General features: G+C 59.3%; 1 protein-coding gene across 1 annotated transcript in view; it reads left to right on the top strand.

Moving 5' to 3' along the window:
- CAPN15 (calpain 15) overlaps positions 1-16698 on the top strand; it is a 57552-nt gene extending 40854 nt beyond the window's left edge. Inside the window, exons 3-13 of the mRNA XM_082490568.1 lie at positions 1720-3217; positions 8741-8949; positions 9183-9366; positions 11592-11815; positions 12866-12991; positions 13638-13790; positions 14138-14299; positions 14611-14840; positions 15031-15191; positions 15459-15637; positions 15762-16698. Of these exons, the coding sequence (XP_082346694.1) occupies positions 1720-3217; positions 8741-8949; positions 9183-9366; positions 11592-11815; positions 12866-12991; positions 13638-13790; positions 14138-14299; positions 14611-14840; positions 15031-15191; positions 15459-15637; positions 15762-15939 (3304 nt within the window). The 3' untranslated portion in view covers positions 15940-16698. The remainder of the gene's footprint in view (positions 1-1719; positions 3218-8740; positions 8950-9182; positions 9367-11591; positions 11816-12865; positions 12992-13637; positions 13791-14137; positions 14300-14610; positions 14841-15030; positions 15192-15458; positions 15638-15761) is intronic.
- The last annotated feature ends 278 nt before the right edge of the window (positions 16699-16976 follow it).

Below are 16976 nucleotides of genomic sequence, written 5' to 3'. Positions count from 1 at the left end.
CTCCTCCTCCCCAGGGTGGTTCTTTGCTGCGTCCTCTGTCCCCTCAAGACCCCGCCGCTGCAATGCAGTCTGCTCAGCGTGCAGGTGCTGCTGCTTGGGATGCTGGAGACCCGCCAGGATCCGGTTCCCTCCCAGCTTTCTGCTCCTGCCCTCTATGGCATCAAACATCTTTTCTCCCTTCTTCAGTCCAGCCCACGTTATGGTTGAACCTGGCCCTTGAAGGTACGCTAGAGAGGGAGCCAGTGGTGAACCCGCTTGGGTGCAACTCCCGTGATTTAGCCTGCTGGTTCTTGGACTGGGATGGCCTGAATTTGATGTTCCCAGGAAGATCTGAGGGCATGGGGTGGACTTGGAGGCTTCTCCTGCAGTGTTGGTCCTGCCGGGGGTCTCAGGCAAGCAGGGCAAGGTGAAAGGGGTCAGAAAAGGACCAGCACAGCTGGGTTGGAGCTTGGGTTCAAGGTTGGGACTTTGGACCTGGCTGCGTTACCTGGGAGCAGGAGTGCACGATAGGAGAGCTGGTTTATCGTTGTGCAAAGGAGGTGGAAGCAGAAAGCTCTGCTTCAGCCCCACCTTTGCTCGAAGCTCCGGGAAGTGATCCCAAGCAGGGGACAAAGGGCACCATGCAGGGCTGAGGTTCCTTCTGCCGTTCGTCAGCACGCGTGCAAGCGTGGCATTGCCTTCCTGAAAGCACCGGGAGGGCTGTGGTGAGGGAGAGCTGCTCTCTGCGAGCCCAGAGGTTGCCGTGGCCTGTGGGGCTGGTACCGCTGCTGCGTTTCGCTCTCTGAAAATTGAACCCGCCTAGAAAACGTTATTAAGACTTTCTGCCCTGGAACGAGGTGGCTCTGGCGTGCGTTGGACCCGTTCTCCCATCAGGGTTTTGGGCGTTCCTGGTCAACGCTGGAGTTGAAACCGAGTGCTGGTGCTCAACAGCAGGGCTGTGTGGCTTCGCCGCTTCCCAGGTAAGCGAGGCAGAAGCTGGAGCTGGGACACGGTGCCCTCTAAAGCTGCTGATGAGAACTACCTTGCCCCTGCCAGAGGTTGGAGAGAGTCAGAAGCTGCTGCTGAGCTCAACCTGCTGGTGAGCTGTCCCGGCACCAGTGAGCTGTCCCGGTACCGGCTTGCCATGGCCTGCTTCAGCTCTGGCATGGAACTGCTGCTCGTAGGCTGATTTGGCTTCTGGCCCCAAAGCCTATAGCCAGGTAAAAACACCACTGTACACCACAACGTGATTTTCTGTGCTCGGTGGTGTCTGATGTGGGATAGCACAGTTATCCCAGTGTGCGTAAATGGTGCGCCCATGGTGGCGGGCTAAAAGGAGAGGAGAGAGGCAGGAACAGAAAGTCAGAGGTGAGGAGGAGTGACCCTGAAGGAGGAAAGAATTGACCCTGGGAACATCAAGAAGGCAGAGCAGGGTGTCACCTCCTCCAGGGAGTTACAAACAAGCTGCAGACGTGCAAAATGGTCGAGGTTGGGCTCAGAGGCGGCGTGCGCCATCCCTGTGGGGTCGGTGGGATTGCAGGGCTGTTTCGTGTGCTCCTCCTGAAGCATTTTGGGTGGAAGCCAGGGCATTGCTGTGCACTTGGAGAAATTGGTTGTCAGTGCCAGAGGAACAAGTGCCTGGAGAGCAACGACTGGATTGCCGGTTGTGCTCTTCCTGGAAGCAAGGTACCAGCATGCTGGGTGGCCGTGGCCTCATGCTGTCTTCTTGCTTTCTTCCAGCCACTCCCACTCTCCCGGCTCCATGGCTGCCGTCCGCGAGTGGTCCTGCACCCGCTGCACCTTTCTGAACCCCGTCGGCCAGCGGCAGTGCTCCATATGCGAAGCTCCCCGCCAGAAGCCTGACCTCAACCACATCCTGCGGCTCAGCGTGGAGGAACAGAAATGGGCTTGTGCCCGCTGCACCTTCAGGAACTTTCTGGGCAAGGAAACCTGCGAGGTGTGTGGCTTCACCCCAGAGCCAGGGCCCAGCGGCTCCCCCTTGCCCGTCATCAACGGCATCTTGCCCAAGCCCACCGTGCTCGTGGAGCCCAAGGGCACGTCCAAGGAGGAGGCTGCCAAGGCAGAAAGCAGCAGCGAGGACTCAGAGGGGAAGAGCCCCGACGAAGCGGAACTGGAGAATGGCTGGGCTTGCCAGCGCTGCACGCTGCACAACACGCCGGTGGCCAACTCCTGCTCTGCCTGTGGTGGCCCACGTAAGCTCTCCCTGCCCAAGATCCCACCAGAGGCGCTGGTCGTCCCTGAAGTCATCACCCCTGCCGGATTTCCCATGGCTCCCTCTACCCCGCAGCCTGTAGTCTCTGCAGAGATCTCTGACGGTGACGCTGTGGCCACCCAGGGCCCAGTGGCTATGGAACAAGAGGCCCAGAAGATACCAGCCTTCAGTCCCTTCTCCCCAGGGCTCCAGAACAACCCTGTGCCCCGAAGCCGCCGGGAGGTGCCCCCACAGCTGCAGATGCCGGGGCCCGAAGCCTCCCAGCCCGCGGCTCCGAGTGCAGCAGGGCAGAAGGGCTCTCCGCAGGGTCAGGCCAGGGCTGCCCCGGCTACCCGCTTCCAGGAGCTGTTGTCCAACAAGCGACTGGGCGTGCTGGAGGAGGAGATGGAGGTCAATCCGTCCCACTGGAAGTGCAGCTCGTGCTCCCTGCTTAACTCCGCTGGGGCCAGCAAATGCGAGGCTTGCAGCACCCAGAAAGGCAGTGACACCATCAATCTGGCAGGGGACTCGGTGAGATTCACCCCGTGCAGCCCCTCCAGCCCTGACTTCACCACTTGGTCCTGTTCCAAATGCACCCTCAAGAACCCCACCCTGGCCCAAAAGTGCAAAGCCTGCGGCTCCTCCAAGCTGCATGGCTTCCAGGAGCACGGCACGCCGGGCGAGCCATCCCCCCGCTGCCCCGACTGCGGGGCTTGCGACAAGGGTGGCTGCTCCTCCTGCGGCGGCAAGGCCCCGTCCGCCCGCAAGGTCGCCCGTCTCTTCCCATCCCAGCTGCCCACCAGCCAGGAGAGGCCGGGCCAGTGGGCTTGTCCCGCTTGCACCTTGCTCAACGAGCTCAAGGCCAAGCACTGCGTGGCCTGCCATACCCCGCAGCAGTACGTGGCCCAGCGCAAGGGCCTCAAACCCCTGAAGAGACGGGAGAGCATGCACGTGGAGAAGAGGCGGCAGACCGACGAGGGAGAAGCCAAAGCTCTGTGGGAGAACATCGTGACCTTCTGCCGGGAGGTGAGTGCTTGCTGAGCTAGTCTCGCTCCCGGTTGCGCTTGGAGGGGGTCCCCTTCCTGCCCTCCGAGTGGGTCTAGGGCATGGCTTGGCACAGGCAAGCTGCCGTCTGTGGCTTGGGTCCTAGAGAAGGTCTTCACCTGCAACAGCTGGATGCCGGTTATTAAGGCTGAAATGTAATATTTTAAATTGGTGCAAGATAATCTCTGGGGTGAAGGCAACCCATCCAGTTCACTCCCAGTCCGAGGGTGAGGAAGGCTGAGTGTTAACTCTGAAACCTAGTGATGTTTTTCAATCGGCGAGAGAGAATATCTGGGTTGAAGGGGACATTCTTAGGTGGTCGATACAGCTCCTTCTCTCTCCAAGGGTGGGCATGCCTGGCAAAGAACGTGGCTGGGTTTGGTGGTGGCACCGCTGTCTGTGGACAGCAGCCGTGACGTGCGGGTGCAGGAGATCTGAGGATGCAGCAGGCAGAGGCTCAGAGCGCCGGCAAGGGTGCAGGTAGACGAGACTCCTGCTACTGTCAGCAACTACAAGTTGGGCTTTGGCCGCCTTGGTTTTGGGGTTTGTGAATGCAGAGCTGCAGCTGCAAACGTCTCGCCCCTGTTTTGGGAAGGCCAGCTGAGGTTTAGCTGTACCCTGGCTCCAGGTGAGGGTCTCGGGAGCGCGTGTTATCACCCTCCCCTCCCACTGTGAATTATCCGGCTCGATCTGTTGGGTTTCAGTCTCAAAAAGCACTGTGATGGCCCCATTTTTTTTTCCCCCATAAGATGCTCCTGTGAATGCTGCTCTTTCTCTGCCCTCCCTCTGGGGGAAGCCTCCAGCTCTTTCTGGACCAGATGGAAAGGGAGTTGCAGTCCCATTTTGACATACGGACAAGGCTTTTTCTGCCTGGGCCGAGGGGTGCGTCCATGCCTGTGCCTCCGCTGTGCCGGCTGGGGACCACAGAGACGTTTGGCTCGGGAGGGAAGCTGTTGGGAATGATCCTGGTTTGGGGTTGTGGGTGTTTTGAATTGCTACGTGTCCATCCTAATAGACGTGGGTGCCTTTATAGCAGAGTGACCCTAATTCTGCTCATCCCCCTTTTTTAAGCAAGTGAATAGCCTCTTTTGTAGGCAGGGAACATCTGTTACATCCAGTGGAATCAGGCCTGAAGGATGAATTATGAGAGATGGCCAAGTGGAATTAGCAGCTTGCTGCTGCCAAGAAGGGGTGTCTACCTCGTGCCGTCCAGCACAGCTCTCGGTCGGAGCCTTGGCTGAGGCCATTCAGCTCGCTAAGCCGGCAGTAACGGGCTAGTAGATCAGCGTGGGCCATCTCCTGAAAATCCCCCTAAAACAAAGTCAGTGCTATATTCTGCCACTGTTCGCGGTAAGTCAAGGGCTCTGCAGGTCCGAGGGAAGGACTGGCAGCGGTGGTGGGACAGTGCTGCTCCCGTACTCCTGCTTGATCCGCTCTCGGTGTGCCGCTCCCCGCAGGGATTTCTGCTCGAGCTCCTGCCGTGGACGCTCCCTCCTCCGCTATTCCAGGGGTGCCTTTTCCAACACTTCTCAGTGTGTGGCTCCTGCTTTTAGCTTTACCCTTTCTCTGCCATCTGGGAGGAGAGCAGAGCTGACCTCTTCCGCTAGCTGACTCTGCACCAGGCATCTGCTTCTCTGTCTTGTGCCGTGCCCTCTCTTGCTTATGCCGCTGCCTCACACTTCTTCTCTCCTGATTAACCATCCTTCCCTCTTTCTGAATAACAACACGCATCAGCACGTGTTGCAGAGCTAGAAGGACATCCCAGGACTCTCACTGTCCGTGCCATGCTCTGGCAGCTCTTCCTGCAGAGCCTTTCCATGTACTGGGGGAGGCCCCAGCTCTGTTGTCCTCCTTCTCCACCCATTGGACAGTTTGCTACTGGCAGCAAGGCCATGCTGGGCAAGGCAGCAGCCTTCCTTGGCCTGTGGGATCCCGGGGAGGTGGCAACAGAGAAGGTCATGTCTCTTCCAATCCAAGGCTGGATCACAGAATCCCAGACTGGTCAGGGTTGGAGCTCCCCCAGTCCCACCCCCTGCCAGAGCAGGGGCACCTCCAGCAGTGGCACAGGACAGGTCCAGGCGGGTTTGGAATGGCTCCAGAGTGGGAGACTCCCCCCCCCCCCCCCTCTCTGGGCAGCTGTGCCAGTGCTCTGCCACCCTCACAGGAGAGAAGTCCCACCTCATGTTTAGACGGAACTTCCTATGGTCAAGTTTGTGCCCATTCCCTCTTGTCCTGTCACTGAGCACCACTGAAAAAAGACCGTTCCCATCCCCCCGGCACCCTCCCTTGAAGGATTGATAAGTGTTGATAAGATCCCCCCTCAGTCGTCTTTTCTCCAGACTAAAAAGCCCCAAGTCCCTCAGCCTTTCCTCATAAGAGAGATGCTCCAGTCCCCTCATCTTTGTAGCCCTTTGCTGGACCCTCTGCAGCAGTTATGAAGAGGGTTGTTGGCAGAGCAGGAGGAGTGAAGGAGGTCCGATCCCCAGTTTTATCCCCTTGCGGGAGAAATAAGCAGGGCTCCTCGTCTGGCACCATCTGTGAGCAGGCTCATCGCTGCCCGGGCACGAGAGGATTTCCCTGCTTCTCTCCCCGCTGCTCTGATGCTGCCCCTGCAGCTCTCGTGCTTCTCTTCCCCTCCATCTTCAGGGATATCGGTAGCGACAACTTCTCTAAAGCATTTAGAAATACGGGAAGGGAGACATCACTGTATAAAGGTAATGAGCTTGTTAGGCAGGCGTTCGTGATGCTGCTGGGAAATTGCGCTGCTGTGGCTCTCACGTTACCTCCGTCATCATGCTGGTGAGGTCTGGGGGCTCACGGCCAGGCTCCTGCAGTCTCGCTGAGCGCTGTCCTGGCCCTGGTGAGACCCTGGCCGTGATACCGGGGTGGCTGAAGGCTTCTTCCACCTCTGCTGCTTGGTAAAGCACAGCAGCGAACTCCACAGGGGACAGAAAGCTAGCGATGCCCACAGGCTGTGGACTGAAGGACCATGCTGCACCCCGAGAGGTGAGTGTGCGAGGCAGGGAGGTGATGAGATGAAGTTGCTGGCCGATACGGCAGAGGCAGCTGCTCGTCAGCTGCAGGGAGCAGATGCTCCCCTTGAGAAAGCCAGCAAGCCTTGGGACGTGTCCCTTTTGGCCCCCCACCGGTATTTTGAACGGTGACATCTATTAGCTTGACAAACACCCTTCTGCAAAAGAGAAGCTGGAAGTGCTAATTGAGGCACCGCCTAGAAAGCGTTCATGTAGGATTGCAACAAAAGAGGAAGGGCAACTGCTAGTTTGGTGTGCGTGAAAGCTCATTTAAATTAGAGCTGGCTTTTGCCGAAAGAATTTAATTTCATTTAATTAACAGTCAAAACAAAAGCCCGGTTCTTATTTCACCCTGTGTTAAACCATCCGAAAAAGCTGCCCTTCTCCACTCGGTGAAGTTCTGGGCTTCCATCCTGCCTTTGTGGCTAATACTGACGGGATTATCTGCCCTTCAGTCCATCCTATTTTATTTAATACGCAGCAGCTATTGCAGGTGGGCTCGGACATGGGATACCCTCACTCCGGAATTGCTTGCCTGTTTGTGGTCTGGCTGAAGCCAATTGTGAAACCTGCCCCTTACATCCTCCTTGGCTCTGCCTCGGGGGTGGCACGGCACCGCCAAGCCCAGCGTGTCCCCTCCGGAGCGGTGGCAGCTCAGCCCTTAGCACAGGGCTTGGGTTTGAGGAGCCTTTGCTTGCCAGGTGGCTCCTTGCAGGCTTGCCGCTTGCGTGCTTTGCCACTTCTAGAGGCAGCCAAGGTCCCCCACGGGCCAGCTTTTAGCACCGGCACAAGCCGCGAGACCGTCCCTGCCTGACCAGTCAGTCTCACCTCTGTGCCTGGCAAGATCATGGAGCAGATCCTCCTGGAAACTCTGCTGAGGCATGTGGAAAACAAGGAGGTGATTAGTGACAGCCAGCATGGCTTCACCAAGGGCAAGTCATGCCTGACAAATTTGGTGGCCTTCTACGAAGGGGTTACGGCGGCAGTGGACAAGGGAAGATGAACTGATGTCATCTACTTGGACTGGTGCGAAACATTTGACACTGTCCCACACGATATCCTGGTCTCTAAATTGAAGAGACATGGATTCGACAAATAGACCACTGGGTGGATAAAGAACTGGCTGGATGGTCAATGGCTCGATGTCCAAGTGGAGAGCAGTGACGAGTGGTGTTCCTCAGGAGTCGGTCCTGGGGCCTGTACCGTTCAACATCTTTGTCGGCGACACGGACAGTGGGGTCGAGTGCACCCTCAGCAAGTTTGCCGATGACACCAAGCTGTGTGGTGGGGTAGACACGCTGGAGGGGAGGGATGCCATCCAGAGGGACCTGGACAGGCTGGAGAGGTGGGCCCATGCCAACCTCATGAAGTTCACCCAGGCCAAGTGCAAGGTCCTACATCTGGGTTGGGGCAATCCCAGCACAAATCCAGGCTGGGCGGAGAATGGCTGGAGAGCAGCCCTGAGGAGAAGGACCTGGGGGTCCTGATTGACGAGAAGCTCAACATGAGCCGGCAATGTGCGATCGCAGCCCAGAAGGCCAACTGTATCCTGGGCTGCATCAGAAGTGTGGCCAGCAGGGCACGGGGGGGGATTCTGCCCCTCTACTCCACTCTTGTGAGACCCCACCTGGAGTACTGCCTCCAGCTCTGGAGTCCCCAACATAAGAAGGATATGGGCCTGCTGGAACGTGTCCAGAGGAGACCCACGAGGATGATCTGAGGGCTGGAGCACCTCTCCTATGAGGAGAGGCTGAAAGAGTTGGGGCTGTTCAGCCTGGAGAGGAGAAGGCTCCGGGGAGATCTTATTGTGGCCTTCCAGTCCCTAAAGGGGCCCTACAGGAGAGCGGGGGAAGGACTTTTTACTCGGGCATGTAGCAATAGGACGAGGGGAAATAGCTTTAAACTGGAAGAAGACAGGTTCAGATTAAACATTAGGAAGAAGTTTTTCCCTTGGAGGATGGTGAGGCACTGGGACAGGTTGCCCAGAGAGGTTGTTGAGGCCCCATCCCTGGAGGTGTTCAAGGCCAGGCTGGACGGGGCCTTGGGCAACCTGGGCTGGTGGGAGGTGTCCCTGCCTATGGCAGCGGGGTTGGAACTTAATGATCTTCAAGGTCCTTTCCAGCCTAAATCATTCTATGATTCTGTGATGATTATATGTTCCTGTGAAACAGAAAAAGGCAGATTTGAGTCGCAGCCTGGAGAGGTGAGCCGGCTCCTGGCGGGGCTGAACGCTGGACCTGACCCACAAAACGCATCTGTGCCCTTGTCAGCAGACATCCAGCCCCAAACCTGCTCCCCGCCGTGGCGTCGCAAGGGGCTGCCTGGGCCAGGCGGCAGCGCTGGGGGCTCTGCTCCGGCTCCTGGGGGGTGCAGTGGGAGGCTTTCCCGGGCAGCCCCGTTCCAGGAGGCCCCAGGGAGAGCCATGTGCCGCGCAGCTGCACACTGATGCTCTCCTTCCCTTTCGCTCTCGCAGAACAAAGTCAATTTTGTAGATGACAGTTTCCACCCCGGGCCCAAGTCGGTGGGATTCCCGGAAGGCGACAGCGTGCAGCAGAGGGTGAAACAGTGGCTGCGACCCCACAAAATCAACTGTAGCATCTTCAAGGACCAATTGGTGAAATGGTCGGTGTTTCGGACACCCAGGCCCTCGGATATCCTGCAGGGACTGCTGGGAAACTGCTGGTAAGGGGGAGCAAGCCAGGCTGACACCCTCCTACCCCTTCCTCCCCTCCCCCCTCTTCATCCAGCTCCAGATGAGACCCCTCAGCCCTACTCAAACCCATCTATACCCCCATCCTCTGCCTCACCCCTTCCCAAGCGGCTGCGGACCGCAGTCCCCTGCACTGCACGGCTGGGCAGCTGCCTGCCCGTGCTTTGCTGAGTCCGTCCCTCATCCCATCCCGTCCCTCCGGCAGGTTCCTGAGTGCCCTGGCCGTGCTGGCCGAGCGGCCGGAGCTGGTGGAGAAGGTGATGATCACGAGGACGCTGTGCCCCGAGGGTGCCTACCAGGTGCGGCTGTGTAAGGATGGCACGTGGACCACTGTGCTGGTGGATGACATGCTGCCGTGCGATGAGTGCGGATACCTCCTTTTCTCGCAGGTCAGTGGCGCCGTGGGGGAGAGAGGGGTGCGGGGAGGGGGTGGGCAGTGCTCCAAGGGCAGCAGGAGGCTCATCCCCGGCTCTCCCGGGAGAGAGCACTGATGGAGGCAGTGGGAAGAGGTACTGCTGTGGTTTGCAGCTCAGGACACTGCTTTTTGCTGCACCTTCAGGACGGCCGAACCCTTTGAGGCCAAATCTATTTAGGCATTTTCCAGGCTGCGATGGAGAAGTTTCACATGCAGTTGTTTTTCCCCACACAGAGGCAAAACAGCCTCTTCGCTTCCCGGAGAAGCCATCCTTACTCTTCACAGCGAAAGGAAAAGATTTTAACCCGTGTATTTTGCCCTGCGAGGGGCTGAGGGAAAGCTGCTTCTTTCCTCTGCGGGGAGGTCTGGCAGCTTGGCTGTGCCAGGGAGGGACTGGGGAGAAGGAGGGGACCGCGCGACAAATCAGCCTGTTTCGAGCCAGCGCCCGGTTGCTCTGAGCACACTCGGGTGGCATCTGTTAGGATTAACCAAGCTCCCTCGGCCGCTTCGGGACGTCACCGCGCGTTATGCCCTGCCCTGGGGCGCTTGCTGGGATCGTGGCCATGAAGGAGACTGAGAACGTCTTTATTGAAACTCAGGCGGCAAAATCTGCCGAACAAAACAAAGTGCTACTGTCAGGAGGAGACAGGGACCCGGGACTGTTGCATTGGATTTCGTTCTGCAAATCCCAATCCTCTGTTTTAAGCACTCGCGGCCCCAAACCGCATCGTGCATAGACGGAGAGGATCCAGTCAGATACATTATTTTTGGCATAAGATTTGCCCATCTTTTTTTTTTTTTGTGTGTGTGCTTTTCCATCCATCTTTCCTCTCTTAAAATTTCAAGTCTGCTTTTTTTTTTTTGGGGTGGGGGGGGGAGAGCGAAGGTTTTCATGCGGGCTGGGCTTGCCTTGCCTTTGTTTCCAGGGGCATATGAATCGTGCTGAGATTTTTCTGCCGAGCATTTAGCTGTGTGAGCCGAATGTGGGGGCTAAAAATGGAAAAACAGAATTTTAAAAATAAAGGAAAACCAGGCTCTTACCGGAGCTCCCTGGCTGCGGCTCAGGCGGAAATAAACAACGTGGATTTTGTTGAGTGAGGGACTTAAAAACCAGTGAAGAGCACTTTTAAGCTTTCTTCATCCATGGAGAAGAAATCTTCGCTGCCCTCCTTTCCTCTCCTGGCTCTTGGCTGCCACCTGTGAGTCGCGCACACTTGCGGTGTACCAGTGCACCAGTGCTCTTCCTCCAAGCACCGGGCGCTGAACCCGATTTACTGGGGACCCGAAGGCTGGCAAATGTCACCTTACCTTCTGTCCTCATACGCCGTCCTCCTGGCGTCCTCGCTGCAGGCAGGGGCGGGAGCGGAGGGGTCGTGCCCAGGAGCGAAGCACGGCTGGTGACTGCACCCTGCGGCACGCCGAGGACCCGTAGCAGTGAAGGCTGTGCCCTGAGCCAACAGAGGCTTCGCCGACTGCTGCGCGCATTTAATGCAGCTTTGGCATTTCTGAAGCCGCAGTCGGCCTTGCGATGCCGAGAGCGACAGCCTGGCACCAGAGTGAGTCGTGTGTCCCCCTCCACTCCCCAGCAAAACTTGACATCCTGTAATTACATCTCGCCACTGCCCCTGTGCTGGAGCAGAGGACTTTGCGCATGTGCCTGGGAGGTTTTGGAGTTTTTCCTCGAAACGGCGTCTCTGTTCCACGGGTAAAATCTAATCGGTCCCACGGCTGTGCATGCTTTAGGCAGCCTCCTCCACCAAAGGTGTGTTGGTTTTGGTTTGCAATGGTGTGTTAGTGAAAGGCAGCTGTTCCAGCTGTGCTCGATACCCTCTTCCATTATTAAACCTTTTTAATTCCAGGTTGAAGCAGAAGGAAGGGTTTGTTAGCTTGAAAAGCGGACACCTGGGCACCCCGAGGTGCAGCTCTGTCGGCGTCCAACCCTCTTAGGCGTTCACTCCAGGATGTTTTCCCAAGGAAAATTAAATTGTGCAAACAAAACACCGAGCGGGCAGCGAACGGGGTCACCCTTGGCCTCATGCGGACAAGCTCCTGGTGGCTTGGCCTTGCTGCTCCTGCCTCTCCCTCTCCGGTGGCAGCAGGGTTGGGGGAGCGGGGCTTTGCCTTGCCGGCGCGCGCCGCCTTTGCTTTCTCATCTCCTTCCCAGGATGGCTCGTAACGTGTTTCTCCCTCTTTCCGCAGGCCCAGAGGAAGCAGTTGTGGGTCGCCCTCATTGAGAAGGCGCTGGCCAAGCTTCATGGTTCGTACTTTGCCCTCCAGGCGGGGCGTGCTATCGAAGGCCTGGCTACACTAACGGGTGCCCCCTGCGAGAGCCTGATGCTGCAGGTCAGCTCCACTAACCCTCGCGAGGAGCCCATTGACACTGACCTCATCTGGGCCAAAATGCTGAGTTCTAAGGAGGCTGGGTAAGAAGAGGCAGGAGGGCGCCGTGGCAGGAGAACGGACTCTCGGAGACGGGGGGGACAAGGGGGGTCGCTTTCGTTTGTAGAGGCTCAGAGGAGCGGGGTTAGTGCAGTACCAAAGGTGGAGACCACCACCCTTGGCATTCGTGCGGAGTGTTGCCCCCTCTAAGCTCTAAGAAATTATTTCTCCTTTGTTTAATTTTCCTATAGAATTAAAATCCTGGGTGAACTTCCCCGTGCACGTTTACTGCTGTCTCGCAGGAGTTTTGAAGTGGTTGGCATCGAGCCCGCTTGCTTTGCTTCGGGGTTTTTTGTGGTGTTAAGTTCTTGACCCTGCACGTATTGCCCACGTACATGTGACATCTTCTCTGGCCGTGCCTGAGCGTGACTATAGGCAGTCTATAGGAGACGAAGCAAAAACAAAGTCCTCTTGGTCATCACTAGGAGGAGCAGGAGGGCAGTTAGGTTCCTGGGCTCTGCGCAGTGGAAAGCAGAGTGATTTTTTTTTGATGGCTGAAGGCAGGGTTGCTCCTGCCAGCCTGCGGTACAAGGCCACATTGGAGGCTGATAGCTCCCAGCACATGGTCTCCTCTCCCCAAGCCTGGCTGGTGGAGACCTCCCACCCCAAATAGCCTGTCCTCGCCCCTGCAGAGCGGGCCGGCTGCCGGCGAAGTGGCTTTCCATGTGGCTGAGCCCTATTAGCCAACAGAGACGGGCAGGACCGCTGGGCCCAGCAGAAAACGGGTGAGGTTTAGGCAAAGCTCTGCTGTGTGTGGACAGAGCTTTCAGCCCTGCAGGTGAAGAAGGTCACCACGGAGCCTGGGCTGGAGGGAGCACACGAGTGGGTGGAAGGAGCTTGCTGCTGCCCAGACAAAGTGCCGGCTGGCGGGGCCACGGCACTGCTCCGGGGAGGTTTACGGTGTCATTGCAGAGAGGGAATGTCCAGGAACCTCCTGGGAGGGGAGTCCATCCTGTGCCTTGAGTGGTAGGGATGACCTTCCCCACCATATAGGGCCTGGCAGGACGCCGAGGGTTTTGCTGTCCCCCGTGTAGGTTCCTCATGGGAGCGTCCTGCGGAGGAGGCAACATGAAAGTGGACGATGTGGCCTACGAGAGTATGGGTCTGCGTCCACGGCACGCCTACTCCATCCTGGACGTGCGGGATGTCCAAGGCTTCAGGTGAGTTTGGAGTGGAGGTTGGTGTGGTACAGCAGATGTTCCTGCCAACCCTAGGGACAGATAATTGAGCGCATGCTGGACAAGACCTCGGGGTCTCTTTGGTGTCCCAGCCTCATGGCCAGCAAGGAGGCTGTGTCACCATCCCAGGGTGACATCCCATCTTCTTGCGAGACGCAGAGGATTGAGTTGAGCTCTTTCAACTCAGTGAGGCAATTTAGGGCATCCTCTTCACCTTTGGAGGGTGGGGGGATAGGAAAGGGGTGCTGTCCCCCCCCAGCCTGGGGTGCTGTATGAAGCTCCAACTTCATCCATGCCACTCCTGGGCTTGGGCAGCTCTGGACACACGCTCGGCAGCCCCTTCCCCGGGGAGCTCCTTCCCCGCAGCTCCTGGCTGGAGGCCCTTTGGGCAGGGAAGGGCAGAGGGAGCCTGCAGCAGGTCCGGAGCTGCAGGACGTGGGCATCTGGGGCCGCAGTGGGGGTGGCAAATTAGGTCTGGGATGCTGTGAGGGCTTTGAAAGGCCGGGGCAGAAACAGCGTGGTGCCCTCTGCGGGGGGTTGGCTGGGGCTGCAGAGCATCTCAGAGGTGATCTTCCTTGTGCTCTCCTTCCTCCTGGACCTCTGATGTTGTTTTTCCCCCTTCCCCCAGGTTACTGCGGCTCCGAAACCCTTGGGGCCGCTTCTCCTGGAATGGCAGCTGGTCTGATGAGTGGCCGCACTGGCCGGCTCCCTTGCGTCACGACCTGATGCCCCACAGCAGCAGCGAAGGCGTCTTCTGGATGGAGTACAGCGATTTCATTAAGTACGGTGGTGCCCAGGAGGCAGAGGCTGTGGGGCGGGAAGCCAGGCAGGGAACACGACGGACATGGGGATCAGAGAATGATAGAATGGTTTGGGTTGGAAGGGACCTTAAAGATCATCTAGTTCTAGTTCCAGCTCCCCTGCCAGGTTATGGGGTTACTCAAAGCTCCATCCAACCTGACCCGGGTCAAGATGGGGACAGGCAGGGCCGGGCATCCCCAGGAGGGTGCAGGTGACCTGCCGGTGCCCGCTGCTCCCGGCTGCTTGAACTGCAGCGTGCTGGGGCGTGGGGGCAGAGCAGCGCACCCGCAGAGGACCCCACCAGGGCTGAGCCTTCCTTCCCCACAGGTATTTTGACTCCGTGGATATCTGCAAGCTCCATTCAGATTGGCACGAGGTGCGCGTGCAGGGCATGTTCCCCAACAAGGCCAACGGGCCGGTGACGGTGACATCGCTGACAGTGTTGGAGCGTGCCGCCCTGGAGTTTGCCCTCTTCCAGGAGGGCAGCAGGTGAGCTGGGCATCACACGGACTGCAGGCTGTCACCCGGACTCAGGAGAAATCCCAAACGCGTCACCCTGTGCCATCCCACAGGGTGGCAGAGCTCAGGGACGTGCCCCTGTCGCCATTTCTCCAGTTCTCAGCGTCTGCTCATGTTTTAGCCGAAACCCAAACCCTGAACACGCGCTGGTTCCTGGGACTGGTTACCTGGGGCAGTGGGAGGACTCTTCCTCTGGTTCCGTCGTCCTGCCCGTGGCCTCCACACGCTCTGCGGAGCAGCGCTCAGGTGATGTGTGACCCTTCTCCTCCCTCCCCATGCAGGCGGTCGGACACGGTGGACAGCCACTTGCTGGATCTGTGCATCATGGTTTTCCGCGCCACCTTCACCAGCGGGAACAAGCTGAGCCTGGGCCGGCTGATGGCTCACAGCAAAAGAGCTGTCAAGAAGTTCGTCAACTGCGACGTCATGCTGGAGCCGGGCGAGTACGCCGTGGTGTGCTGTGCCTTCAACCACTGGAGCACTGCCCTGGCGGGTCCCGCCGCCACCCAGGGTAAGGGGCTGCCCTCCCCACGGTGGCGCTGGAGGGGGACCTTGGGGGAGGCAAAGGTGACAAAGTCCTTCATCTTCACCGTGGGGACCTTGTGTGTATGTGCAGCAACCCAGCGGCACCCCGCTCCTGGGGGTTGTGAGCTTGGTGACAGTCTCGCCGATCTCTCCCCTTCCTCCGTGTGTCTCTGCAGCATCCAGTCCCACCAGCAGCCGACCGGCCACCGATTATTCCAGCTATATCCTGGCCATCTACAGCTCCCGCCTGGTGATGGTGGAGCAGGTGGAGGCGCAGCCCACCACCTTGGCAGATGCCATCATCCTGCTGACCGAGAACAAGGGCGAGCGCCATGAGGTGGGTGTGGGTGGCACAGGGCAGGGGTGATGCTGCCGGGCTGGACCCCACCTCTGCCGCGTCCTCAGTCTGGCACGAATCAGGCAGGGCTGTGCCAGCACTGGCTGCCACCTCGTCCCCTCCTACCCCACGGACGCCCACCCCCTTTGCTCCCTGGGGTCCCCCAGCAGACGGGTAGAGGTGGAAGATGCTGGTCCGTGGGCTGCGATGCAGAGGTAGGGGTGCGTGGGGTGGGCTTCGCGCCCCTCACCGTGCTGTTTGCCGCAGGGCCGCGAGGGGATGACCTGCTACTACTTGACGCACGGCTGGGCAGGACTCATCGTGGTGGTGGAGAACCGGCACCCTAAATCCTACCTACACGTCCAGTGCGACTGCACCGACAGCTTCAACGTCGTCTCCACCCGCGGCAGCCTCAAAACGCAGGACAGCGTCCCCCCCCTGCACAGGTCCGGGGTAGGCAGGGGTGGGTCGGTGCCGGTGGGGACAGGAGATTTGGGGCTGGCAGGGAGGTGTGGGACGGCTGGGGCGGAGGCGGCTTGCTGGTCCCTGAGCCCCTCGCTCTCTTCGCAGGCAGGTGTTGGTGATCCTCTCCCAGCTGGAGGGTAACGCCGGTTTCTCCATCACCCACCGCCTGGCGCACCGCAAAGCCACCCAGGCCTTCCTCAATGACTGGATGTCGACAAAGGGCACCCACAACCCGCCGCTCATGCCCGAGGTCGCCGGGCTCCACGGCCCACGGCCCCTATGACGAAAGGCCTTCCCCTCCCCGTTCCGCTCCCCGCTTATTTTCGCCGAGCCTCTGGCCTGGGGTCGCCCCCCTCCCCCGAGCTGCCAGCGCCGAGCCGTGGGGCAGAGCCGGAGCATCACACCCAGCACTTTGCCCCGCGCCGTGGGACCGGGGCGAGCACTCAGGGCCAGGACCAGCTCTGCCCGCCGCCGCCCCGTCGCCACCGGCCCCCCCCACGCACTTTATGAGGAGCGGTTGGGGGCATGGGGCCATCTCAGGATCCCACCTGCCCCGTACCCGCGCTGGGGCCCTCGGCACGACCTAGGGGGGGTTGCAGGAGATAAGGGGGGGGGGCGTTGGAGGTTGCTGTCAAAGCCCTTCCCAGGCACCACGCTCAGGACTCTGCCCCCTCCCGCGGCGCCAGGGCCCTGGCGCTGCAAAAAAAAAAAAAAAAGAAAAAAAAGAATATACCTCTGACGTCTGTCCATCTGTGTGACCCTCCGTCTGTCTCTGGGTCTGTCCCACTGTCTCGTTCCCCCCCTCCCCCCCCAACGCTGCATCATCCGCTGCCAGGACTGACGTGGCACTGCGGTACCGTAGCCGGGCTTGGGGGGATGCTGGGGTCACCCCCGCTGCGGTGCCACCCGTGGCGGGGATCCACTGCGGTGCCTGGACACCCCCTCACATCCACCTCGCCCGTGCCGGGGAGGAGAGGGCACCGGGTTGTTTTAGAAAGCTGCCGCGTTTTCACCACCCCGTGGGGCGAAATGCCAGGGGTGCCCCGCCAGGGTGGGGAGTGGGGCCATGCTTAGGGGGGGGACGACGACACGCTGTGGCAGCGGGGACCCCCTCCTCAACTCGTCACACGAGTGTTACTATGCAAAGGCGGCCGCTGAAAGCAGTGCCTGGAGAGAAGCCATGTCCTGGTGGGGGCTTTCCCCCCTCTCCGTGCCCCGCGGAGGCGAGGGGTGAAGGGCAGCAGGTTCGGGGAGCGCCTCCCTGGGGCTTTGCCGTGTGCTGGGGAGGGGGCAGTGATTTTTTTTTTTTTGGGGGGGGGG

The sequence above is a fragment of the Vanellus vanellus genome (assembly GCF_965231255.1).
Source record: "Vanellus vanellus genome assembly, chromosome: 14".
Lineage (NCBI taxonomy): Eukaryota > Metazoa > Chordata > Aves > Charadriiformes > Charadriidae > Vanellus > Vanellus vanellus.
The sequence above is the reverse complement of the archived record's forward strand: the minus strand, read 5'-3'. Positions and strand labels throughout refer to the sequence as shown.